This window comes from Panicum virgatum, chromosome 9K (genome assembly GCF_016808335.1).
Source record: "Panicum virgatum strain AP13 chromosome 9K, P.virgatum_v5, whole genome shotgun sequence".
Lineage (NCBI taxonomy): Eukaryota > Viridiplantae > Streptophyta > Magnoliopsida > Poales > Poaceae > Panicum > Panicum virgatum.
In genome coordinates, this window is record NC_053144.1 from 4,518,062 (window position 1) to 4,543,894 (window position 25,833).

General features: G+C 49.2%; 4 protein-coding genes and 1 non-coding gene across 5 annotated transcripts; 3 read left to right on the plus strand and 2 right to left on the minus strand.

Annotated features, from left to right (window-relative positions):
* The first annotated feature begins 533 nt into the window (after positions 1 to 533).
* Positions 534 to 1,790, plus strand: LOC120648476 (probable carboxylesterase 15). Its single transcript, XM_039925250.1, has one exon. It carries the CDS (start codon positions 601 to 603, stop codon positions 1,642 to 1,644), a length of 1,044 nt encoding a protein of 347 aa, XP_039781184.1. The 5' UTR covers positions 534 to 600; the 3' UTR covers positions 1,645 to 1,790.
* A 795-nt stretch (positions 1,791 to 2,585) lies between these two features.
* LOC120649510 (myosin-binding protein 7-like) lies at positions 2,586 to 5,158 on the plus strand. Its single transcript, XM_039926324.1, has 3 exons — positions 2,586 to 3,735; positions 4,579 to 4,625; positions 4,708 to 5,158. Exons 1-3 carry the CDS (start codon positions 2,803 to 2,805, stop codon positions 4,808 to 4,810), a joined length of 1,083 nt encoding a protein of 360 aa, XP_039782258.1. The 5' UTR covers positions 2,586 to 2,802; the 3' UTR covers positions 4,811 to 5,158.
* Positions 5,159 to 5,951: 793 nt separating this feature from the next.
* Positions 5,952 to 6,419, minus strand: LOC120648973 (translation initiation factor IF-2-like). The gene has a single exon (XM_039925591.1). The coding sequence runs from the start codon at positions 6,417 to 6,419 to the stop codon at positions 5,952 to 5,954; it is 468 nt and encodes a 155-aa protein (XP_039781525.1).
* Positions 6,420 to 8,668: 2,249 nt separating this feature from the next.
* On the plus strand, positions 8,669 to 12,774 carry LOC120649509 (calcium-dependent protein kinase 11-like). The gene is made up of 8 exons (XM_039926323.1): positions 8,669 to 9,560; positions 10,380 to 10,523; positions 10,625 to 10,777; positions 10,885 to 11,000; positions 11,085 to 11,252; positions 11,624 to 11,848; positions 11,930 to 12,057; positions 12,273 to 12,774. Exons 1-7 carry the CDS (start codon positions 8,738 to 8,740, stop codon positions 12,050 to 12,052), a joined length of 1,752 nt encoding a protein of 583 aa, XP_039782257.1. The 5' UTR covers positions 8,669 to 8,737; the 3' UTR covers positions 12,053 to 12,057; positions 12,273 to 12,774.
* Positions 12,775 to 13,579: 805 nt separating this feature from the next.
* Positions 13,580 to 13,651, minus strand: TRNAC-GCA. Its single transcript has one exon. It is a non-coding gene; the product is annotated as a tRNA-Cys (tRNA).
* Between the last annotated feature and the right edge of the window lie 12,182 nt (positions 13,652 to 25,833).

Genomic DNA, 25,833 nt, shown 5'->3' on the forward strand with positions numbered 1-25,833 from the left:
TCACGGCGGCTCGAAGAGACTGCGGTCCGTTGAGGTGCGCGCGTGGGATTGGCTGGGTCGGGCCGGCAGCAGCACGTGGCGCGCGAGGTAGCGCGCCGAGCCGGGGGAACGCGGGATTTCCGTGCAGCTTATCCCGGAACTCTCGTCGTTTCTGGGCTTCTGGCCCAGCCCAGGTGGAGATCGATTTGGATGTGTGGTGCGCCGCAGGCGCAGCGGGCCTCTCCTAACGCGCCGAAAGAAGGGGATTTTTTTATGAAAAAAAGCCCCTTCTGGTACCCGTACAACTTACCACCGTGTTCGGCTGGTGGGTAGCCCTCCAGTAATTCCCTCTCACACCACTCCAGCTCCAGCCTCCGGCCACCAACCAGATAACAGTGTTTTTCTCTCACACTACTCCAGCTCCAGCCTGTCGAACGCGGTGCAACGTAAGATGTTGCACCAAAAAATAGTGAAGATCGGCAAGCAAATCCGTAGGCGCCAAGCAACGAGCGAACCTATATATAGGATGTTGCCTGCCTGCTACATGCGTGCAGTGCAGTGCTGTGCTTCAAGTTGTCGTCCGCAACACAGCAGCTGCTCTCTAGCAGACCACCACCACCCATGTCGTCTGCTTCTGCCGCCGGCGCTTCCGCCGACGCACCGGTGCAAGTACTCGAGGACTTCGCCGGCTTGGTCCAGCTCCTCAGCGACGGGACGGTCACCCGACGGTCGGACGCCAACGGCCTCCCGGTCCCTTCCTCCCCGCCGACCCTGTCCGCGGAGTGGAAGGACGTCGTGTACAGCCCGAACCACGGCCTCAAGCTCCGCATTTACAGGCCAGTTGCTGCTTCCTCTGCCGCCGCGGAGCTGAACGTCGAGGGAGACGATGCTCCCGCGAAGCTCCCGGTGCTCGTGTACTTCCACGGCGGCGGGTTCTGCGTCCGCAGCTTCGACCATCCCAACTTCCACGCGTGCTGCCTCCGCCTGGCGGGCGAGCTCCCGGCCCTCGTCATCTCCGCTGGGTACCGCCTCGCGCCCGAGAACCGCCTCCCGGCCGCGCACGACGACGCGCGGACCCTCGTGTCGTGGCTCCGCGCCCAGGCCGCCGCGGCGCCCGACACCTGGCTCGGCGAGCAAGCGGACTTCGGCAGGGTGTTCTTCGCCGGCGACTCGGCCGGCGGGAACATCGCCCACCACGTCGCCGTCGCGCTCGGGTCCGGCCTGCTCGGCGTCGCCCCCGCGCGCGTCTCGGGGTACGTGCTGCTCTGGCCGTTCTTCGCCGGCGTCGAGAGGACCCGCTCCGAGGCGGAGTCCCCGCCTGGCCCGTTCGTGACGCTGCCGGTGTACGACCAGTTCTGCCGCCTGTCGCTGCCGGCAGGGGCCACGAGGGACCACCCGGCGCTGAACCCGTTCGGGCCGGAGAGCCCCGCGCTCGACGCCGTGGCGCTCCCGCCGGTGCTCGTGGTGGTCGCGGAGCACGACCTGCTGCGCGACCGCGCCGCGGGCTACGTCGCGAGGCTGGAGGCCATGGGCAAGCCGGTGGAGCTCGTCGAGTTCCAGGGGCAGCACCACGGATTCTTGCCCGTGGACCCGTGGGGCGACGCAGGGGGCGAGCTGATCCGTGTCGTCAGAAGGTTTGTCTACGGCGGCGCATCGCGCAATTAGGACGTGAAGGATTGTCTCGTGGAGTCATGGTTGTGAACGCTGCGATCAAATCAGCGAACTGAGACAATTCCTTTTATCATGTGTTATCTGCAGAGCTTTGTTACAAAATTAGAAAAGTGTTACGGGGGAAAAGATTGATATGTAAAAGTTGCAAGAAATTTCAGCCGCTGTCGAGCTTGAAGGAAACAAAAGCTGGAGAAGCCACGTTAGTTGTTATAGGTACGGCGGCGCGACCATCAGCAACGCCGTGTGCTTCGATTCGTTAGCACTGTTCTTATTACAGCCGTCGTCATCGCGACGCTAATTCCCGTAGCCTCGTCTCTCACCCCAACACAACATGGCACTGGACCGCTATGCCTGACGAACACAACACATCAGTGAATTGACCGGGCGAGGAACAGGACGATCAAAATCGGCCGGCGCGCCGCCGACCACACGAACGCAACAGTTTCCCGGATCCGCCAGCGCCATTCACGTCGCCGAACATTTTCACCTTCGTTTCTTGTAGCGACGAAAATACCCGCCATGTACTGGGGGGACGTGGGGGGTGGGGGGCGTGTTACATGTACAACTAGTACAATCGAAAGGAACTCCGTGGCCAACCGCACAGCAGCTGACCAACTGTTTCCTGCCGCCGGCGACGTGGAATTCGCGCCGAATTCTTTGCCTCGCACCAGGCACCACGACTTTCCCGGGGCAGTGGCCGTCCACATCGGGCGAGCGTGACGCCGAATCATAATCGCCACCACCCCGGGCAGCGCCTTTTCGCTTCCCTTCCCCTTTGGAATCGGTGTCCTCGCCTCACGCTTGGCCGGGGAGGGGAAGGGAAGGAAAGGAAAGGCAGCGGTTTGCTCGGCGGCACGGCGTCCGGCGACGTGGAAAGCTCACCAGTATAATGCTATTGTAATGTACTGATGGCTGGCCCCTCCCAATCACATTTCGATCAGGGTCATTATTCAATTCGGTGCGGTCTCCTCCTAATCCAGCTGCTCCAGCCTAGCCCGCGCCGCTTCCTTCCAACAGACGCCACCAGTGACCAGACACCCCCCGTCTCACAGTCGCAGCGCGCCAGCCGTTAGCTCCCGACGGCGGCGGCGGGATCCGAGGCTGGGACCGGGGGAGCGGCGTGACCCCGGCGTTGGAGTGCTACATGTCTCCATGGATCCGGCCGCGGACCCCTCGCCGTCGCGGCGGTCGCTGAAGCGGCGGCCGCCCGCGCGGTCGCCGGAGCTGTCGCCGAAGGCGGGGGGAGGGGATCCGGTGGCGGCGGCGGAGGAGCTGATCCGGCGGGTGGAGGAGCTGGAGGCCGCGGCGGCAGCGCTGCGGGGGGAGAAGGAGGCCGCGGAGGAGGAGGCGCGCGGCCTGCTGCAGGAGCTGGACGCGGAGCGGGCCTCCGCGGAGACGGCGGCCAGCGAGGCCATGCTCATGATCGAGCGCCTGCAGCGGGAGAAGGCCGCCGCGCAGATGGAGGCGCGCCAGTTCAAGCGCTACGCCGAGGGACGCGCCGACCGGGAGCGCGAGGTCCAGGAGAACCTCGCCTCGCTCTCCGACCTCGCCGCCTCCTACCACTCCCGCCTCCAGTCCCACGGCATCGACCCGGACTCCTTCACCGACGACGAGGAGGAAGAGCCCGACGAGGAGGCGGAGCAGTTCGACATGGACGCGGTCCTGGTGGAGAGGAACGCCGGCGACCTGAGCGCTGGCATGGAGCTGAAAGCCATGGTGGTCGTTGACGGCGGCGGCGGCGACGAGGAGGAGGAGGAGCTGTCGTCGCCCGTGGAGAAGGAATTCGAGTACACGGTGGATGTTGCTACCTGCGCGAGCACGACGAAGGCGGCTGGGTCGGTGGTGGTGGCGGAGTACGTTGGGGAAGGGAACTCAGGGGGATTGTATGCGAGGGTCGAGGCGCTGGAGGCGGACAGGGTGGCACTGCGGAGGGAAATCGCGGCGCTGCGAGCGGAGAGAGCGCAGCTGGTGATGGCCAGGGAGATGGCGCGGCGGCTGTGCTGGGAGATGGTTACTGAGCAGAGAGCCATTGTGAAAAAATCAGCAGCCCCAGCGAGCAGTTTCTCGGTGCTCAGGATTTGCAAGGTATGCATGTGCTTAGCATATTGCTCATTGTTATCAAGCTGTTTTCTATGTAGCACCAAGTTTGTGAGTTGAAATTGCTAAAGTTTGACACATTTGGAGAACTAAACTTAGTCACATTGCAGGGAGTGATTTGTTAGTAAGATTTTTCCATTTGAAATTGCTAACTTAGTCACATTTTGAGAACTAACTTAGATCCATTGCTGCAGTTGACATTAGAGTTATTAGACACCATGTTACTTGTGACATATTTATTATGCACCTTGTAGGATCAGTATTCATTTATAGTATGTGAGCAACATTTGATGTTTTAAACATCATCACTTTTTTTAGTCAAATTCATACATGTCCACACTGATGATTACAAAATGCCGCTCGAGTTGTGTGCACTGTGGATGACATAAACAAATGTATTTGTCTTGTTTTACATCATGCTTGATGTGCTATTCAGTAAAATCCATTCCTGCAGACTGCAATCAAATTATTAACAAAAATTCATTCTTCCAAATCGTTTTCAATGGCAACGCAGCTTTTGGTTGAAAAGTTGTGAATTGAGAGGAGGTCATTTACCAAACTTCTGAAATACTTATATTCAGTAAACACTTCCAGCCATTTGAGCTAGTTTTCAGTCGACCATTTGTTTTAGTTAGATTTTTCTTCAACATGCCAGGGCATTTTGCATAGCATCAAGCACTGAACATTGACGCAACAACACTACAAAATACAAATATAGTATAAAAAATGTGATGTGTGCTAAACATTCAGCTGTATTTGATCTTCTAATTTAATTTTCCACATTCTTGGTTCATCCTTGAGAAAACACTCTTATTAATCTCTTTTCTGCAGTGGGTGCTCTCAATACTGTTTTGGAGAAACAGAAGTTCTACAGCCAAGTAGGTTATATATGATGGTTTTTCACTGATGGTCCTTTCCACTCTGAAGCGCAACTGAACTGTTGCTGTGGATATTCCGTAGGTATACCTTCGGTTTGTCGACTACTTTCCTTGGCCTTCTGCTGCTTCTCAACAGATCCACCATGTTGAGTCCCTGGCGACGTCTCCCAGGGCCACAACGATGAATTATGACCTCCATCCAACAGCCAAATGATTGTAAATTCAGAGCTTTGAACAATTGAGCTTTGTTGTGCATGTGTATTTGATTTTTTTTTAATGTTTCGTATTCCTTTTGCCACGTACAGTATTGGAGCTGTACGTTTTGGTGCCCAATCTTTGTGCTTGCCGTATAGTGTGTTATTCAGACTGCTAGGATTGACTTGTGATCTGGAGCTAACTGACATGCTCTGCATAGAGTGTAAATCATAGTAATTCGTGGAACCTGACGTTGTTTTAGTTGTTGCTGTTTGATGCTAGTGTATAGTGTGTTATTCTTTCTCTCGAATTCTTGGGTTAGATTATGTTTGGTCATCTTCTACCTTTCTATTTGAACCAGCTGCTACAAAATGATGTCATCTTCTACGTTTCCTTATGATTGCTTAATCGTTTACTTCTTAAAGCATGAAATTTGCACTGCAATCTGCAATGGGCGCCTAGGTGGTGCACTGGTGCCCCCTTTTTTTGTAATTGAATTTCATAGCCAATTCGGTTTTGGTTTTCTTATGTACTGAAGGATTCATTTGGACCGTCGGAATTTTTAAATGTTATGATTGAATGGTTCTGGAGATGTTGCTGGTGCGCCAATTCTTAAATGTAATCCGCTTCAAGAAGTCAAACATAGATAAATGAAGATGGATGGATAAACGTTTGAAAAATTGCAGCTTGTCTATCTGGCATTGATGCAGCGATGCTGATGCTAATGCTGAAGATTTTTCGAGAGGACAAGTCATTTTCCTCCTGTCATGCCAGAGCAGAATCATTTGAACTTTGGGAAAAATCAAACATAAATGGATTCAGGATCAAGACAATTCCTGTGCTAGTGTATATCATCCTATCTACTCGCCTGACATGTCTGAACTTGTCAGGATATTCATATCAGGAAGCTGAAACTTCCATGAAAGACGAAATTTACAGGTATTTTTGCCCATAGTTTTCAAAAAAGGTATTTTTGCCCATTTCTGCGTACAATAATGCAAAGCAGATACAAGCAAGCAAGCCGCTGTGCGTGTGAAATTTGCCCCCTGTGTGAAAAATTTTGCACGAACAGCGCGGGAAAAAAATAAAAATTATTGTACACTCTAATATACTCTATGGAATAACTTGTGATTAGAACAAGGGGCTGAGGTCCTGGATGGCCTGCATGGTGTTGGGGGAGAAGATGAAGCCCGGGGACAGCAGCAGCCCGGCCGCCATGGGGGACGGCAGCGTCGGTGCTGGCGGCGGCGCGGCCTGGCCCTGCCCGAGCGTGAGCAGCAGCGGGTCGCCGCCCTCCTCGGCCGCCGCCGCCGGCGAGAAGCCTGGCACGTACGGCGGCAAGGCCGACGATGACGTGGCGGGCGCGGGCTTGCCGGTGAGCCGCTGCACGACGGTCATGAACTCCTGCGGCCTGGCGTGGACGACCTTGGGCGTGTGCTCGTACACGATCACCGGCTTCTTGGAGCCGGACGCCGGCTTGGACGACGACGCCGCCGTCGGCGACGAGCCCCTCGACGACGCCGTCACCTTCAGCGGCTGCGGCCGCGGCCCCCGGAGGCCCCTCTTGGAAGGGGACGACGACGCCTCCGACGACGGCATGGCCACGGTCATAGTCATCGTGTAGCTCCACCAAGCTCCTCCTTACTATTCCCTGACGCTGTCAGCAGCCTGCTCAACGGCGATGATGTGCCCTACGGAGCACGGAGCTTTATAGAGAGAGGATGGAGAGCCAGCGAGTGGCTTGCATGCAAGTGGCGGTAGGATGTGTGCCAGTGTGAGTACGATGTCCAAAAGTCGCCGGTCAAGTACGGCGGGTGACCGTTGACATCTTTCTGCTTCAGGCTTCAGCTCCCATGAAGAAGTCAGAATTCCAGTTTGGAAATTAACCGGCCGATCAAGGAGAGAGGCAGGTTAGACGTTAGAGGTGGTTAGCGATCGCCTTGTTTTTCCTCTTCGGCGAGCTGACGCTGACCGAAGACAATTTTATCATGTCAATCTAGTAGTGCGTGGCGCGTCCACAGTTCGCTCGAGGTGTTCAAATCCTTCGAGGAGTGTGTTGTGTTCACTCTAGACTAGATAGTCTTTTGACTCCCTCCCTGGTAGTACAATTAGTAGTAGTACCCTTTGCATCATGCCGTGGACTTTTTGCGGGTGCCTTCTGGATGATCTTGCCCAGCCGTTTGAAGTTTGAAGTCCTAAATGTGACTGATGGCATGTTTGTGTTTACTAATTGTCTTCGTGGTTCATGTACCACGATGATTTGCAGTTCTCGTGCATGTTTGTTGAGAAAACAAATTAAAAGGCTTAGTAGTCGTTTTGGGTGACTTTTATGAAGTTCGTATCTGGAATTCAACTTGAGCGTTGGATCTCCGAAACAGAAGTTGAGAATAGTTGAGATGTTGTCCCTATCCCTTTTGACAAATGGCAAGGCTTACCTTTTTTTGACTAGCAGAAGATGGTCGGCTTTGGTTCCAATCCAGCCTTTCAAACAAGTTGTAACTACTGTTGAAGGCTTGAAGCAGCTAGGGAGTGTTGGTCAAATAACGGATTCGGGACGGCAGAATGAAGTTCCAAGTAATGCCTTGAAAAAAAAAGTAGTAAGAGAGAATGGGAGTGTAAACATGGAAGACCATGTGCCAAAGACGTTTTGAAAGAACAAGTCAGACAGCAGCGTCTCTCTAGCATCACCTCCATTGCTTCTTCAGAATTGCGGCAACATTGATTAAGCGGCAGAGACAGCGCCGGCTAACCCAGGGCACAGTACCTGGGATGTGATTGCTCGTTCAGAGCTGTTGAATTTTGGATCGGCATTAAATAATTAACTTGAAATAGAAGCTTTCGAGCAGGGTTGTATGCTAGTATTTGAGGTTTACAAACCTTTCTTTTCACACCATTATAAATTAAGAAAAATAAGTACATTTTAGCCCTCCAAGTAACTCATCTATTATGATCTGCCCCCTTTACAGATTTTTTTTCTTGGCTTCAGCCTCTCTGATACAACGAGCAAACAAGATGAAGAATTATAAGTTGCATTGGATCGGCTCGTTTTCTTACAATTAACCAAGGATTCATTCTAGCCTTTTTTTAGCGAGCCAATTTGTGAGCTGTTTGATAGGCTCAACAGATTCGAAAAATACAACAATACCATATTTTAATTTTTGTACCGTTCAATATGACAAAATAAACATGTAATTCGACTCATAAGTCAAAATAATATTGGTAAAATCTATTGTGAGTTTAAAATATTTTCTCCTAATTTATCGACCATCATTGGTGTTTTTCATAGTGTAATAATGAGTTATCATTTTAGGTCTTAATAACATTACTAAATTATGGCACATTGTTTATTATTATGGTAAAAACTTTTGAAAATAATGCTTGGTCAAAATTAGACATTACTGGACTAGGACAAAACTAAAGTCAATGGAGGGACTATCTCACATACTAACAAAATATTAAACCGAATTCATTTGTGGCTTAAACTCAGCAGCCAAAAGTGCTTCGAATTAATTCATACAAGTAGTAATTAAGATACTTAGCCAAAATGAATCTGCCCGTCCAATCTCCAAATACGGCCTGGAATTGATGAGAAAACGGAGACTAGCCCATCCGATTTGGCGCCAAGACCCCGGATCCGCATCCCGCGCGGTGTCCCCTGCCTCCGAACGCCGGACCACGGATCCGCCACTGACATCCGGACCCGCACGTATCGGGCCCACATGTCATCCACACGAAACCCGTCGCACGGGACCCGCATCGGCTCCGTTTCATTCCTCGGTTCCGTTCCTCCCCTTCCGCCCCGCTTCCCCGATCGATCCAACCTGAACCACCCAACCGGCAACCGCCTCCTCGCCGCCCGCGTCCAATGCCACCGCCGTCGCCGCCGCCGCCGCCGTCCGCGTAGCGTCCCCGCGGCGATGGGCAATACCTGCGTCGGCCCCAGCGCCGCCGGCCGCAACGGCTTCCTGGCCAACGTCACCATCTGGCGGCCCCGCGGCGAGGACCCGCCTGCCCCAGCCCTACCGCCGCCCTCCTCCCCCGCCTCCGACAAGGCGCCCGAGCCTGTCACCATCCCGGATTCGGAGCATTCCTCCCACCACTCATCCCGATCCTCCGACCTGCCGCCGCCCGCCGCCGCCCAGCCGCAGGGCCAGCAGCAGGACAACCCTCCGGCGAAGAAACCCGTGCCCAAGGTAAAGCGCGTCCAGAGTGCGGGCCTCCTCGCTGACTCCGTCCTGAAGCGCGACGTCAACACGGCCCGGCTCAAGGACCTCTACACCATCGGGAAGAAGCTAGGGCAGGGGCAGTTCGGCACCACCTACCTCTGCGTCGAGAAGGCCACCGGCCGGGAATTCGCCTGTAAGTCCATTGCCAAGCGGAAGCTGCTCACGGAGGAGGATGTCGAGGACGTGCGCCGCGAGATCCAGATCATGCACCACCTCGCGGGCCACGCCAATGTGGTCTCCATCGTCGGCGCCTACGAGGACGCCGTCGCCGTGCAACTCGTAATGGAGCTCTGCGCCGGTGGGGAACTCTTCGACAGGATCATCCAGAGGGGGCATTACTCCGAGAAGGCCGCGGCGCAGCTGACCAGGGTGATCGTCGGCGTCGTCGAAGCGTGCCACTCTCTCGGCGTGATGCACAGGGATCTTAAGCCGGAGAATTTCTTGTTTGTCAACCAGAAGGAGGACTCGCCCCTCAAGACCATCGATTTTGGCCTCTCCATCTTCTTCAAGCCAGGTACATTTACGGCATTCCTGGACTCTCTAAGCTAGAAATGCCGTTTTATCTAATCGTGACCTTGTTATAGTAATGTGACCCTCTATCAGTGGAATTAATATTATAACATCGAGTTAGCAAATGATCGAGGTGCCAATGTGCGTACGGTTGTTGCAGAATGGGGGATTCGTTTGTGGGGATAGCACTGGTCTCATGCTGCGTGCAACAAGCAGGCCACCATATATATGGTGACAACAAAATGTAGATCGATCGATTGTTACATGTTGGTGGTGACGTGGTGTGTATATTCACTAACAAGGGAGCATGGTTGCATCATTTCTACCAATCAATAAACTGAGATAACTTATGCTGCTAAAGCTGAACCATATTCGAGTATTCAACAAGTTTTTGGCACTGACTTTATTGGCATTTTGGCTCAGAGACCTCAGGATCGGTAAACATATGGCTATGATTTGCAAACGAGCATCGCACCAAAACTTATGAATTTCCTGGGTGTGCTTAAGCTCTCATCTTCAACACCAGTCAATCATATTCGTGACTTAGAATAGATCCGTTTTCACATTGATCTACACCAGATTTCTACTGTAACACATAATCTACATATGCAGTAGATTGTTTCTGTTTTCTAAGGAAATATGTGATTTTTCCAGGGAATATTATTGTGGTACTTTTACCAATTACCACGTAATCCAGAATAGCATTATTCTTTTTTTTTTCTGAAAAGTTTGCAGGAGCGCTGCTATGTCATTTAAGAGGGGATAAGCAAGTCCAAGTTCTTACAAACTAACGCCATTTGGACTAACATAACTTTCTCTGCAGGCGAAATGTTTACGGATGTTGTTGGAAGCCCATACTATGTTGCACCAGAGGTTCTGCTAAAACACTATGGCCGTGAGGTTGACGTATGGAGTGCAGGTGTCATAATCTATATCCTTTTAAGTGGGGTCCCTCCATTCTGGGATGGTGAGGTTATATGTAGCCTTTATGGTGAAATATTACATTGTAGTTTTGTGTGGCATTGGAAGTTGCCATTAATTCTATTTTTCTATTGATCTCTGGGGCAGAAAGTGAACAAGGGATATTTGAACAAGTTTTGAAAGGTGACCTGGACTTTTCGTCAGAGCCCTGGCCTAGCATCTCAGAGAGCGCTAAGGATTTGGTCAGGAAAATGCTTATTCGCGATCCAAAGAAGAGATTAACTGCCCATGAAGCCCTATGTGAGTAGTACGGAGGGATAACTACAATTTAATATGCAATTCCTTCCTAGTTTCTTTAGCCTCATCTCAACCAAATCGGCTATAATGACTGACCTGGGTTTTCCTAGGTCACCCTTGGGTTTGTGTTGATGGAGTTGCTCCTGACAGGCCTCTTGATTCTGCTGTTCTAAGTCGGTTGAAACAATTTTCTGCAATGAACAAACTAAAGAAAATGGCCCTTAGGGTGAGTACTCATACAAACGATTTAGTTGTGCATTATATCAAGCTATTCATGTATTGTTTTGTTTTGTTTTCTGTGTTTTTGTAGGTTATTGCTGAAAGTTTATCTGAGGAAGAAATTGCAGGATTAAAAGAAATGTTCAAAATGCTTGACACTGACAACAGTGGTCATATCACATTAGAGGAACTAAAAACTGGCTTGCAGAGAGTTGGCGCTACTTTGATGGACTCAGAAATCAATGCTCTAATGGAAGCAGTAAGTGTTTCAAGATGATCACCACCTATCTGCTGCCTGTCTATATAACTTTTTGAATAGAATTTGGTCTTCAGACCGCTTTGATGTCACTGTCTCATTCGCAGAATGTTAGCCATGGAAGAATGTTAAGAATAAATTCATTAGTTTTTTCTCTGATCTTGCATGGCTTTGAACATCAAATAAGCTTCAATTCTGTGCCGCGCTTTGGTGAGGAAAGAAAATACCACGTTATGAGGAACGCTTAACCGTGTTGCCGAGTATGAGATTTATTTTGGGAAGTTTACTAAAACAGTAGTGAAAATTAATTTTCTAACCATCATTCCAATTTATGGACTACCACTCAGTTGAAGCACATTTCATGAAAATATCAGGCGGACATCGACAACAGTGGAACAATTGATTATGGAGAGTTTATTGCTGCAACTTTGCATATAAACAAAGTTGAAAAGGAGGATAAGCTTTTCGCGGCTTTCTCATACTTCGACAAAGATGGCAGTGGTTACATAACTCAAGATGAGCTCCAAAAGGCATGTGAGGAGTTTGGTATAGGGGATACACGACTTGAGGATATTATTGGGGACATTGATCAGGACAATGTAAGCAGAGGATATTTGTTCTTCCTGTTCAAATTGGTAACTACAGTTTGTCTCGTTTTAATCATTATTTTTCTGGTATAGGATGGAAGGATTGACTACAATGAGTTTGTTGCGATGATGCAAAAGGGAGATAATCCACTTGGGAGAAAGGGACATCAAAGTAATGCGAATTTTGGTCTTGGGGAAGCACTGAAGCTTCGGTAATGGAGGTAATAGATGTTTGTTTTCCATAGTTTTCCTTCTATGATTGATTGACAATATTAGCCATGACTTCAAGTCAAAAGAGTATAATATTCAGTTTCCTTGAAGGGGACCATGTTATTATTTGTTTTTCTATGGATACTGTTCTTCGCTAGGGTATCTGATGGATCATTGCATTTAAGTTAGTTTCTTCTGCTTACTGTTTGTATTATCTTTTTTACAGTAGCAGATGTTTCTCATAGTAGCAAAGTTATCGTTCAGTGATTTGGAAAAAAATTGACCCGGCAATGGAATATAGCTCCAAAGGCTTGTCGATCGCATGCAGGCATTTCTGACCTCCAAGGTTCCATGGCGCCACAATCAAAGTTCCAGGGTACGTAGCTGAAGCAACCCAGGAGCGAAAACTTTTGCCAGAAAGCATCGACCTCACATAATTAACAGCAGGGTCGTCATGCTCAACATGGCATCTTTTGATTTCCCTCCTTTTCTAGTTCACATGTAGTGGCAACCAAACTTTCTCCACCATGTATCTGCGTTGTAAGTAAGCATGAGATGAGAGTAGGCGAAGTCCTTTTTTCTGCCCCTTCATCTTTCCATTTCCAGGAACGGCAGGAACAGTGTCAATCATTCCTGCATCTGCATTCCAGACTAATGTTTTAATTTTTGGTCATCCATGTTCGATAGCGGTGTAGTTCTTAGTGCCTGTAAGAATACAAGATTGTGCTGTAGGAGTCTGACAAATGAAACAAGTTCTTCTATGTTTGATTAATTGATTCTCCGTTGCTATTATAAATTTTTTTTGAGGGAAACGTTGCTATTATATTGGAACCTGATGAATGATTATTGAGGCCGCATTCTTTCCTATATACGTGAGGATTATATGTTTTATGATCATTTTTGTGTCATCAACTCTCGTCCCACTGATTATGCACAATTAAGAAGGCTCCAGTCAAGAAAATTTGGCATTCAGATAAAAAGAAACTTTATTACTCCAAATAATTAAGCATCTTGCCGTGCGTCTTCATTATTTGAAAAAGCGAAACAGTATTTTTCAAAAAAAAACGAAACAGGTGAAAAAAGATAAAGAAAACAAATAACAAACTGAAAAAGAAACTGAGGGGTAGTGCCTGTAAGAATACAAGATTGTGCTGTAGGAGTCTGACAAATGAAACAAGTTTTTCTGTGTTTGATTAATTGATTCTCCATTGCTATTATAATTTTTTTTGAGGGAAACGTTGCTATTATATTGGAACCTGATGAATGATTATTGAGGCCGCATTCTTTCCTATATACGTGAGGATTATATGTTTTATGATCATTTTTGTGTCAACAACTCTCGTCCCACTGATTATGCACAATTAAGAAGGCTCCAGTCAAGAAAATTTGGCATTCAGATAAAAAGAAACTTTATTACTCCAAATAATTAAGCATCTTGCCGTGCGTCTTCATTATTTGAAAAGGCGAAACAGTATTTTTCAAAAAAAAAAGCGAAACAGGTGAAAAAAGATAAAGAAAACAAATCACAAACTGAGGGCCCAACCGGGTTCGAACCGGTGACCTATTGATCTGCAGTCAATTGCTCTACCACTGAGCTTTGGACCCTTTATTGTAAACTTAGTAAAACAATAGTTAATCATACCAATAACCGTGAAAAGCCAAAGCATATCCTGGGACGGTCACGCTGCCCTGTACGAGACATGGACGGTGGAAGCTCGACGAATTTTTTTATTTTAATCCTTTTTAATTTAATATTTTAATAATAACTCATGCAGATTTAAATTTTCAAAAACTAGCCCTTTTGATCGAGCCAAACTCCGTGGCGTGACTCCCTGAAGAGTCGCGCCACATGCTTTGGCGCGACCAAACTGCCACGCTAGAAACCCCCCGCGGCCAGGCAGCTGACGTGGCAAGGCTGAGTCTCGCCACATGCAGTCGCGCCATGCGCCGTGGCGCGACTCAGCCCATTAACCATTAGCCCATGAAGAAACCCGAACCCTACCCCTCCTTTCTATTCCATCCTTCACTTCCATCACTGGCCGCCGCCATTTTTTTTTGCCGTTGCGAGAACGCCCCGCCACCCGCGCCTCCACTGGGCCGCCGCCACCCGCCCTCCGCCTTCGCCGCCGCCCGCCCTCCGCCGGCCTCGCCGCCGCCCGGATTCGAGCGGATCTGGTCCCACCGCCTGGATCCACTCGCGGTAGAGCCGGCCCCGCCACCTGCGGAGGCCACGTAGGCCGCCGGTCCCTAGCCCGCCACCAGCGGCGGCCCAGCCTTCCCCCCCCCCCCCCCCCCCCCCGCGGAGGCGGCCGGTCCCCGGCCCGCCTACAGCGGCGGCCCCGCCTTGCCCCCCGCGGAGGCCCACGGTCCCCGTCCGGCCGCCACCCGCCCCTGCAGTCCGGCGCCCTCCCACCCCTCCCCCACCACGGCCTCACCTCCTCCCTGACCCCTCCTTTCAATGAGCAGGTACATTTATTCCTTCCCTCCTCTAATCTTTTGATTTAGTTTTTCATGTGAAACACACTGAGGTAATAATTTATCTAGTGGATGTGATATTGTGTTACGATGTTGAAACTGTGATTTGTTGATAATTTTAAATAAAGTTACGGTGATTTGGAGCTGACCCTAGGTGGGATGTTGAAATTGTGATTTTTGTATGTAACTGCATCTCGACAATAGCGTGCATGGTTACATGTATGTTCAATGTGTTCTAGTGGTGTCATGCATTTGTTTTCTGACTCAGCATAATAAGGTCTTGTTCTGCCTGTAGCTTGTTCTTGAGCATGAGTATGGGTTGAACTTGAGAGTACATTTTACTAAAGGGGCAATTGTGTTTCTACCCTTACTTTGAATCCCAATTGCAATTTTACGCTCATTTTCTTTGACTTTGCATTCTTACCCCTACTGTTTCAAAATGAAGCATCGTTTTATCCCTACTCCGTTAACAGCACCTAACAGTGTTAAATAAGACAATTTTGCCCTTGCAAATATACCCCTACTTTTTTAAGAATTTGTAAATATACCCTTATTTGCCATTATATTGCAGCAACATTCCAATAACAATATGAACAAGAAATTGACAGAATTTGGACAGCATCTTAACACATAACTAAGTTCAAACCACATACATATGTATAGATAGCTAACATCCAATCATGCATATCCAAAAGAGATGTACCACCATATCACATCCCCATTGTACATGTCCAAAAGACAAGCATGTCTTCAGTTGCATCTCGCTGTAGTTTGTATTCGCAATATTTGTTAGCTTATGGTATAAAAAATTTGTATGTTATGACATACATTTGATAAAATTCTCCTTTAACAGACTGTGCCAGAATTTCCATTCATATGCTCCTTCAAAATGTATAGTGTAGACTGTATAAAGTGGCAGTATGTCTGTATGGATAAAAGCCAAATCTGAAATCGCATGCACTTCTTTTCCTCCAGCATTTTTTGTATCATTGTACAAGCAAACTGTGTGTTCACTGGTTTTCCAAAACAGATATGTTTAAGCATATTGAGTGCAGGAAACTTGGTAATCTGAAATCTATTTTGGTTACAGGCACCTTGGCACTTTCTCTCAAGCACCACTGCTCAGAGTCGAGAAATGGATGAGCCACAAGCTTGAGGCCGAGGTGGGTGGCTAGCCAATGTCAAAGACAACATTGGCAAGCCGCCTGCCCCTCCCGTCCGCGCCCACGCAGAGCCACGCGCAGGCCGCTGCCCACGCGCCGCCGCCCGCGAGCCACCGCCTTGGCCGCGCCGCGCACTCTCGCTAGCGCTGGCCGCGCGCCCTGCAGGGCCCCGCGCACTGACTGCTCAGGCCACACGCCGCGCACCCTCGCTGGCCGGGCCGCGCGCCGTGCAGGCCGCGCAGAACTCCGGGCCCCGCCACCAGGTGTAAGGATCGATGGACCAAGAGGGGGGGGTGAATTGGGCCTTTTTCAATTTCTAAAACAAAGTAAAGCAACCTTAACCTATGCAAAGATAGTAGGGCACCAATTCACCAACCGGATAACTAAGCTACCTACACAAGCTAAGAGAGATAAAAACAAAGTAAAGCCTAGCAAAGTAGAGCTAAGTTATGATCTCTAAGTCAAGCACATGAGTAAATTGCAAGAAAAAAAATGCTTGAATAAAGAGAGTGGACAAGAGACGACCGGATTTTTTCCCGTGGTATCGATGTGTTGGCACACACCCCTAATCCACATTGTGACACTCTCAAAGAGTCTTGTCACCTCCCTAGTTACCGAGACGAGGGCGCTCACTAAGAGTCTCCGTTCACCATCCCGGCGTGGTGGAGATCAAGCCACGTACAATCTTCTTCTCCGGGCTCCCACAATCCTTGGCAAGCTCCGCGAGAAAACACCTCGATCACCAAGATCGCCTAGGTGATGCCAATCACCAAGAGTAACAAGCTAAGGCCTTCACTTGAGCAAGAACCGATCACCAAGAACGGATGCACACTAGCTTCTCTCTACTCAAGTCCTTAATCTTGCTTCTTGATTGATTGAATGCACAAGTATGTGAATGATGAAGCTCAAGGTGGCTCTTGACTATAGTATGAGTGTATGGATGTTGCCTGGTGTCAAGAGTGGGCGAAATGACCCATTGGAGGGGTATATATAGGCAGCTCACACAAATAGAGCCGTTGGAGAAAAGCTGCCAGAAAACTGCGTAGCGCCGGTTAATCCGACGTCCCTCCATTTGTCATCGTCGGTTTAACCGGTGAATGTAAACTGCCTCTTCTGAAAACTAGCCGTTACAACTGGGGCAGATTAACCGACGTAGCATCGGTTTAACCGGTGAGTGTAGTTGTCCACTGAACCACTGAAAAACCAAGTCTCTGGACAACTGCACCGACGTTAACTCAAACCTATCGTCGGTTTAACCGGTGAGTACAACTTTTAAATTCCTCTGAAAAACCATCTCACTGGTCAATTGCACCGACGTCTTGATTCAAACAGCGTCGGTTAATCCGGTGAATAGAACTTGAATTTCCCTGGAAAAACCAATTCTGGACTAATGCACCGACGTTAAATTCAAACACATCGGTTTAACCGGTGTATTGAATTTGTCCAGACTCTGCTGACTTTGTTTAACCGACGTATAGAAAATTGAGAGCGTCGATTAAACCGGTGTATAGACTTTTTCTGATTTTGTCTTTTCTGATTTGAGTCTTGAATGAAATCCAAATATTCTTGAGATATAGTTTGAGAACCACTTATTTGAACTTCTAGAAACCTGAGTGACCATAGTGTGCATCCATTTTCAAATGATCATGTCCATGCTCAAGTTACTTAGCCTTAACCCCTCTTAATAGTGTGATCACTACAAAACTATAAAACCTATACTGACCTAAGTGTCCTTCTCAACCTTATGACACTTAGGACTAGAAAGATCCTTAGTCTTGACATAAAATTGAGTTGAATACCGAGATCGCCTTTTTGAATAATGAAATTGAGGGGCCTCTTTTGACATATGACCAAATGAGCGATAATGATCTATTAAGCTGCACAAACTCATTAGTCACAATAATGGTTGTCATTAATCACCGAAACATACCTTGAGGGCCTAGATGCTTACAATCTCCCCCTTTTTGGTGATTGATGACAACACAACCATAAATAACGGGAGAGCGAGAAAGATAAAGCAAGATAAACACAAGCGAACTCGAAAAGAAGGACCAAAGAGCTCAACGGCTCAAACGAAATTCATAGATATGTCTCAAAGCACGGCATACTCAAGCGACAAATGTACATATCCATGAACTAACACCAAATGTGATACGAAGAATCAAAGTCCTGATAACTACGAGCTCTCTCTAGCTCTACCCTCCCCCTAACTCTGTGGCTCCCCCTAACACCTCTCCCCCTTTGGCATCAAAGCACCAAAAGGCGAGCTACGGGTCGTGCTGTCGTGGTACGGCGAGGAAGCGGTCCGGGTCGTCGTCGTCGTCGGACGGAGAGCTCTCACCCTCGGTGACAGACGGAAGCTGCTGGTCTGGGTCTGAGCTCACTGGGGGGGTGACTGTCGTGGAGGCTCTCGTGCTGGCACTGCCTGGTAGAGGATCCGTAGAAGTCGTAACCGGGCCAGCGGAAGAAGTATCAATATCCGAAGAAGTGACCGCTGAAGCTGCCGGCTGTGACGGCTGCTGAAGCGACTGACTGGACTGCTGAAGGAGACTCCTGGAAGAGTGAAGTCGCTGGCAGTGGAGAGAACAGTGGACGACCGGCAGACCCAAGTAATGCGGACATCGAGAACGTGGTCTCCGGTGTCGCTGAGGTAGCTGGAGCTGCAGTAGGGGCTGGAGCTGGTGTAACGGCAGGCTGAGGTGCTCCAACACCCTGAAGGCCTTGCTGTCCTGGCTGCTGCGGGGCGAGTCCGGTGTGAGAGTAAAGCTGTGAGATCATCCCGAACATCGCCATCATCCCCTGCTGCATCTGCTGAAACTGAGCGTCTGTCCTCTGTGAAACTCTGTCGATAAGCCAGACAAAACGCTCCTCGGTCGCAGCCCGCTCTCGGGCGGCCTCTCTCTGTATAGCAGCAAGCTGAGCCTCATGAGCTCTCCTGGCCTCCTCCTGTGCAAGCATGTCCTCTCTCTGCTGAGTCACGAGCTGCTGTAGTAGTGAAGTGAGCTCGGACGGCTGAGTCACCTGAGACTCAGAGACTGTAGTAGCTGCTGAAGTCGGAGGAGCTGGCTCTCCTGAACCTCCTGCCTCGTGAACGTGACTGGCTGGGGCAGCTGAAGGAAAGTACTCAACGTCGTCGGAGGAGTCTGACTCAAGCTCAGACCAGTGAATCTCATCATCTCCCCCGGGAAGCTGTGCCTCTGCTGCTAGGAGTGCCTCATCCTCCTCTGCCACTCGTGCCTGAACCTCCGGTGACAGTCGAGCCATCGCTGCTCTATCTGCGTGTCTGCCCCTCCTCCTGTCCTGTGGAGCTGTGGGTCGGTAGACAGGGAACCTGGGAGCCTCGTCGTGACGGTAAGGGGCGCTGATGGGTGACTCTGCTGGCACTATCATAGAGCATATGTAACTGATCCAGTGCGCATAGGGAAACTGTCGCACCACACCCATCCCATCAGTGATCACATCCTCGATCTCAGCCAGAATAAAGTCAACTATATCAAATGGCTCGTGAGTGAGGATGTGTAGGAGCAAGAGCTGCTGCAAACCTGTGAACCCCTCTGGGTAGCCACTCCTCGGTAACAGAGTCCTCCGGAGTGCCATGTGAACAGCGTAAGCCTCTGGGGTCAGCAAGCTCGGCACTCTGGCGTAAGAGGCTGGGAACGGCTGGCGGAAGCACTGAGTGATCGCCTTGTGGGAAGGAGCAATCCCGCCAACCATCGCCCTGCGGGGTGGATCTGAGTCCCCGTAAACCCTCTCGTGCAGCGAGACGTCGACCAGGTCAACTCCAAGTATACCAGCAATGGTCGCCCTCGATAAACCAAAGTCCTGCCCTCCAAACATGAAGTGCACGGCTCTGCGCTCGGGGGCTATCCAAGCTGTAGCGTAGAACACTCTGACCCAGTCCTCGATATAACGGTTCTGCTCCATCTTTAGCAGCCTGGGCAGTCCTCTGAAGTGAGCGAAGTGTTCTCTGACATCTGCTCCCCCTGCGGCTGTCCTCAGAGACACCCAGTCAAGCACTCTGTGCGGGAAGATCCTGTGACCCCGCCTCTGGTAGGTCTCGTAGAAACTGGCCTGAAGAAGCGTCCAGAACCTACGGTCGACTCGGCTGTCACGGGTCACGGGGAACCAGTCCTCCTCCTGAACACTCCACCTGAGCCTCTTGACCTTCGCCGCATTGGCCTTGGTCAAGTTCTGGAGCAGCACACCTGGCTCCAGACGCACAACAGTGTCCATACGGAACACTGCACGCTCGGCCTCTAGGGCCTCGGCTCTACGAGCTGCTGCTGCTGCAGCTGCGGACCTGCGAGGCTCCTGTGGCTGGTGACCTCCTCGCGTCCTCGGTCTAGTGCGACGCTCGGTCGCTGGTGAAGTCTCTGCTGCTGGGGATGTCTGCCGAGTGCGGCCAGACCGTCGTAGAGTCGGTGACTCCTGTGTGCTCTGCCCCTGAGACTGCTCAGACTGCTTTGCCTCTGAATCTGAATCTGCAGCTGTATCTGACTGATCTGACTCTGCTGCTGCTGCCGTCGCGGCTCTGGTGGCCCTGGCACCTCTCACTCTGCCCATACCCCTGCCTCTGCCTCTGCCTCTGCCTCTGCCTCTGGGGTCCTCCCTGATCTGAAACGGACGAGCACGGCCTGATGCCTGCTCCTCGGCGGCCTTGGCCACCATCTCGGCCCTCTCGGCCTCCTTCTCTGCACGAGTCCGCTTGCGAGCGGGCTTCTCGACCACGACCTCCTTCCTCTTCCTCTTTTCGCGACCCATCTTGACTGACGGTGTGCAGAACACGAACGCGGCGCGAAAGTACCAGCACAGGCAAAACGTCGAGCACCTGGCGAGCACTTGGCGAGAAGGATGCTACGGATGCGGCTGCGGCGTGGAGCTGCTGCTGCGGCGTGGTGCTGCGGCTGCGGTGTGGAAGGCGTGGAGCATGGCGGCGCGCGCGGCTGGCGTGATGGCGGCGCGGGCGCGGGTGAGAAGCGGCGCCGGGTGGGCGCGAGGGCGCACGGCTGCGGCTTGGAACGGCGGCGCGTGGCAGCGAGCAAGGAGCGGCGGCGGCGGCTCGGCTTGCAGGCGAGCGGCGGCGAGTGGTGGCGGCGCGGGGGCGGCTTGAGGTGAAGGCGGCGGCGTGAAGCGATCGAGGGCAAGCGGCGGCGGCTGAAGTCGGGCGAAAACAGAGAGGAAGAAGAAACCACGGCCCGCACAAGACACATATATGACAGGTGGGTCCCGCGATTTTCTTTAACACCGGTCGATCCGACGCGTAGGGTTTGAACGCCGGTTGATTGCGTCGGTGCAGTTCACCCGAGGCTTCTGCAGATCTGAAACTGAACGCCGGTTGAACCGATGCTGTCAAGAGTGTACTCGTCGGTTGATTGATCAAAACACCGTTTGATTGCTAGGTCTGATTTGCATTTACTATCACCGGTTGATCCGATGCTCTGACTTTTGTATACGCCGGTTGAACGCCTGAAACTTGACTGAGCTGAGACAAACTTTAGTAACGCCGGTTAATCCGATGGGTATAGATCCTTTGAACGTCGGTTTAACCGGTGAAGCCAAAAACCCCACACTCAGCTCACTCTTCTATGCTAAGTCCAATAAACTTATAAGATTCAAATAAACTCAAGTTAATGGACTTGCATAGGCGACTTTACCCCTCAAAATAGATAGGATAGCACACTTGCTTAAATAAATTTCTTTTTAAACACAAGGAAAAGCCGCAAGAGAGACAAAACGCCAAATAAAATGTATGAGCCATGTCATAGGAATATTGAAGATAGAAAACTTCAAACTCATCATGACATTGCTCACTAGGCAATAACGCACCTAATACTTTGCTCTTTTCACTTTTCATGAATTAAGATCTTGTATATGAAACAAGTCTCATTTTCATCAAGTGACCTCCTTTGTGACCCTTACGCATGCAATGATAATGCAAGCTACAACCACATGCGAAAGTAAAGTAAACATGAAGTGCACATCTATATGACAAGAAATGCATAACAAGAAATTAAGATCTACTTGTCAAGTTTGAACCCACGGGAAGCTTCTTCATGATGAGCCTTTCTACAAGCCTAGAGGAAAACAAGTGGACCACCACCTCTAACTAAACCCTTGCTCATCACTATCTTACCATGGTTAGACAAGTGTCCTATATGTATGCATTTTTCTATATGACATGGCAACTTACATGACGTTTGCCGCATCTAACACATTAAGCTCATTCCTTAGCCTAACAAAGGTACTCTCGTCTAAAGGTTTTGTGAAGATATCCGCCAATTGCTCCTCGGATCTCACACCTTGAAGAGATATGTCTTCTTTGGCTTCGTGATCGCGCAAGAAGTGATGGCGAATATCAATGTGCTTTGTGCGAGAGTGTTGAACCGGATTCTTGGCAATTTTTACGGCACTTTCATTGTCATAAAGGAGTGGGATCCTATCTAGTTTCACACCAAAGTCCAAAAGGGTTTGCTTCATATATAGGATTTGGGCACAACATGCACCGGCCGCTATATATTCCGCTTCCGCGGTGGACAAAGCCACAGAATTTTGCTTCTTACTCGACCAAGAAACTAGAGAACGCCCAAGCAAGTGGCAACCCCCGGAGGTACTCTTGCGATCCACACGGCTTCCGGCAAAATCCGAATCCGAGTATCCCAAGAGATCTAAACTAGCGCCTTTGGGGTACCACAAGCCTATGCTAGGAGTGTGCTTGAGATACCGAAGGATCCTATTCACAGTCGAAAGGTGTGACTCCTTTGGGTTAGCTTGAAAGCGGGCACACAAGCACACACTAAACATTATATCAGGCCTAGATGCGGTAAGGTAAAGCAAAGACCCTATCATAGAACGATAGAGGGATTGATCAACCGGTTTACCGTCCACATCCAAGTCGAGATGCCCATTGGTTGCCATGGGTGTCTTGATTGGCTTGCACTCATCCATCTTGAACTTCTTCAAGATATCTTTAGTATACTTTTCTTGATGGATGAATGTCCCTTCCTTCATTTGTTTGACTTGAAAACCAAGGAAGAAGGTCAATTCGCCAATCATGGACATCTCGAATTCCCTAGACATCATGGTAGCAAACTCATGGCTTAGTAAATCATTAGTTGAGCCAAAGATAATATCGTCAACATAAATTTGACAAATGAAAAGATCCCCGTTGACGTCTTTTGTGAACAACGTGGTGTCCACCCTCCCGATCTTGAAGCCTTGCATGATTAGGAAGTCACGAAGCCTCTCATACCAAGCCCTTGGAGCTTGTTTGAGCCCATAGAGTGCCTTGTGCAACCTATAAACATGGTTAGGATTCCTCGGATCTTCAAACCCGGGAGGTTGCTCAACATAAACAAGTTCGTTAATAACGCCATTTAAGAATGCACTTTTCACATCCATTTGATATAATTTAATGTTATGATGTGAAGAGTAAGCAAGAAGGATACGGATAGCTTCAAGTCTTGCGACCGGAGCAAAAGTTTCACCAAAATCCAAACCTTCGACTTGAGAGAACCCTTTTGCCACAAGTCTTGCTTTGTTACGTATCACCACCCCATGTTCATCTTGCTTGTTTTGAAAGACCCACTTGGTGCCGATGATGTTCTTGTCTTTCGGAGGAGCTTCGAGGACCCAAACTTCATTGCGGGTGAAGTTGTTCAACTCATCTTGCATGGCCATCACCCAATCCGAGTCCTCAAGCGCTTCCTCTATGCTAGTGGGTTCAATACAAGAAACAAACGAGTGATATTCGCAAAATGAAGCATGTTTAGAGCGAGTTCTTACTCCCTTTGATGGACTACCAATGATTTGACCAATTGGATGATCCTTGGAGATGCGACCATGCTTCACTAGCGGTACTTGCGTGGATGCTTGTTGAGGTGGATCATGGGTGACTTGTGCTTGTGGTGGAACACTTTGCTCTTCTTGTTCTTGAACTTGGGGTGTTGGCGTTGGCACATCTTCTTGAGGTTGTGGATCATCTTTTTCTTGATCTTCATCCATTTGGGGCGCCGTGGAGGTGCTTGGTGTAGATGAGGAAGGTCCTCCCCCTTGATCATTGCCTTCATGCACCTCTTACGGCTTGATATCCCCAATGGACATATTTTTCAAAACTTCATCAATCTCCTCATCACCTACATTTTCATAGCCAACAACCTCCTCTTGGGAGCCATTAGATTCATCAAACTCCACATCACATGTTTCTTCAACTAACCCGGAGGTTTGATTGAATACTCTATATGCTTTGGAGTTTGATGCATAACCAAGAAAGAAACCTTCATCACATCTACTTTCAAACTTATCGAGCCTTTTCTTCTTGTAGATGAAGCATTTGCAACCAAAGACTCGAAAGTATGATATATTTGGTTTCTTCCCGGTGATGAGCTCATATGGAGTTTTCTTGAGGAGTCGGTGAGGATACACTCGGTTGGATGCATGACACGCCGTGTTGATTGCTTCCGCCCAAAATTTCTCGGATGTGCCATAATCATTCAACATTGCTCTTGCTAGGGTGATGAGAGTCTTATTCTTTCTTTCCACCACTCCATTTTGTTGAGGCGTGTAGGTGGCGGAAAACTCATGCTTGATGCCCTCTTCATCGCACCATTCTTCAATCTTCATGTTCTTGAACTCGGTGCCGTTGTCACTCCGGATCTTCACAATTGGGGAGTTGTACTCCCTTTGAGCTCTTCTTGCAAAGGTCTTGAAGATTTCCGGAGTTTCACCCTTATCGCCTAGAAACATAACCCAAGTGTAACGTGAAAAATCATCAACAATTACTAGGCAATAGAGGTTACCACCAATGCTCTTGTATGTAGTTGGACCAAAGAGATCCATGTGAAGTAGCTCGAGCGGCTTGGAGGTAGACAACATCGTCTTGATGGGATGATGTGTTGCAACTTGCTTCCCGGCTTGACATGCTTTACATAGCTTGTTCTTGTCAAACGTGACATCCTTCAAGCCGGTGATCATCCCTCTCTTGTGGGCTTTCTTGAGGTTGCTCATGCCAATATGAGCAATTCTTCTATGCCAAAGCCACCCAAGAGAAGACTTGGTGAAGAGGCATGTCATGGTACTTGTTTGCTTTGAAGAGAAGTCCAATAAATAGATGTTGCCATGCCTAAACCCCGTGAATACCATTGACTTGTCTTCTTCAAAAGTTACTACAACACCATTCTTGTCAAAGATACACGTTAGTCCAAGATCACACAATTGAGCAATAGAAATAAGATTAAAACTAAGTGCTTCTACAAACAAGACATTAGAAATGGATAAATCTTTAGAGATAGCTATTCTACCCAAACCTAAAACTTTTCCCCTTGAGTTATCACCATAGGTGACATGTTCATGATCGCCGGGGTCTTCAAGGGAGGTGAACATGCTATCATTGCCGGTCATATGTTGAGAGCAACCGCTATCTAGTACCCAATGTTTTCCACCGGCTTTGTAGTTCACCTACACACATGAGAATTCACTTTTGAGTTTTAGGAACCCAAACAAGCTTTGGGCCTTGCACATGTGTGACAAGAGCTTTTGGGACCCAAAGTTGCTTGGGGAGCTTTTTCTTTGACTCCTTAGTGAGTTTGCCAATGAATTTGGCCTTCACCTTGCCCTTCACTTTACTCAAGAGAAAATGGTTATTTTGAAACATTGAAGAGTAATTCTTGGGTAATTTAGGAAGAGGACGTGATGGTAAAGTGCACTCCCTAGTGTGGTGCCCGGTGACTTGGCAATGTTGGCAATATGATCCAACTTCCTTGATGAAGCTAATCTTTATCTCCGGAGAAGGAGTAGTGGCTATGTTTGGCTCCGGAAATGAACCAAGACCTCTTTTGCCATAGTCACGGGCATTGTTGAAGAGAATCTCTTTGTGGATGTATTCTCCTCTTGAGAGCTTCTCCACACTACTCTTGAGGCTTGCAACTTGATCCATCAATTCCTTTTCCCTAGAAGGTGCAAGCTCGGGCAAAACATTAGTAGCATTTGCATTAATGAGTAGGTCATCACATGAAGTAGAAGCATTGACCTTCTCAATAGTTTCATGAGCAAAGTTCTCAAGACTTGGGTCAATTGCTTCATAGGCAAATTCAAGTTCTTGATACTTGTGAGCCAACTCCCTATGCTCTTGTTTAAGCTTTTTGTGGCTCTCTT

Coding starts and splice junctions, on each gene's coding strand:
- LOC120648973 (XM_039925591.1), bottom strand. CDS start 6,419: ATGCCGTCGTCGGAGGCGTCGTCGTCCCCTTCCAAGAGGGGCCTCCGG.
- LOC120648476 (XM_039925250.1), top strand. CDS start 601: ATGTCGTCTGCTTCTGCCGCCGGCGCTTCCGCCGACGCACCGGTGCAA.
- LOC120649509 (XM_039926323.1), top strand. CDS start 8,738: ATGGGCAATACCTGCGTCGGCCCCAGCGCCGCCGGCCGCAACGGCTTC. Junction 10,524..10,624: donor GGTCCCTCCATTCTGGGATG/GTGAGGTTATAT, acceptor TCTCTGGGGCAG/AAAGTGAACAAGGGATATTT. Junction 11,001..11,084: donor TAAAGAAAATGGCCCTTAGG/GTGAGTACTCAT, acceptor GTGTTTTTGTAG/GTTATTGCTGAAAGTTTATC.
- LOC120649510 (XM_039926324.1), top strand. CDS start 2,803: ATGGATCCGGCCGCGGACCCCTCGCCGTCGCGGCGGTCGCTGAAGCGG. Junction 3,736..4,578: donor CGGTGCTCAGGATTTGCAAG/GTATGCATGTGC, acceptor TCTTTTCTGCAG/TGGGTGCTCTCAATACTGTT. Junction 4,626..4,707: donor AACAGAAGTTCTACAGCCAA/GTAGGTTATATA, acceptor GATATTCCGTAG/GTATACCTTCGGTTTGTCGA.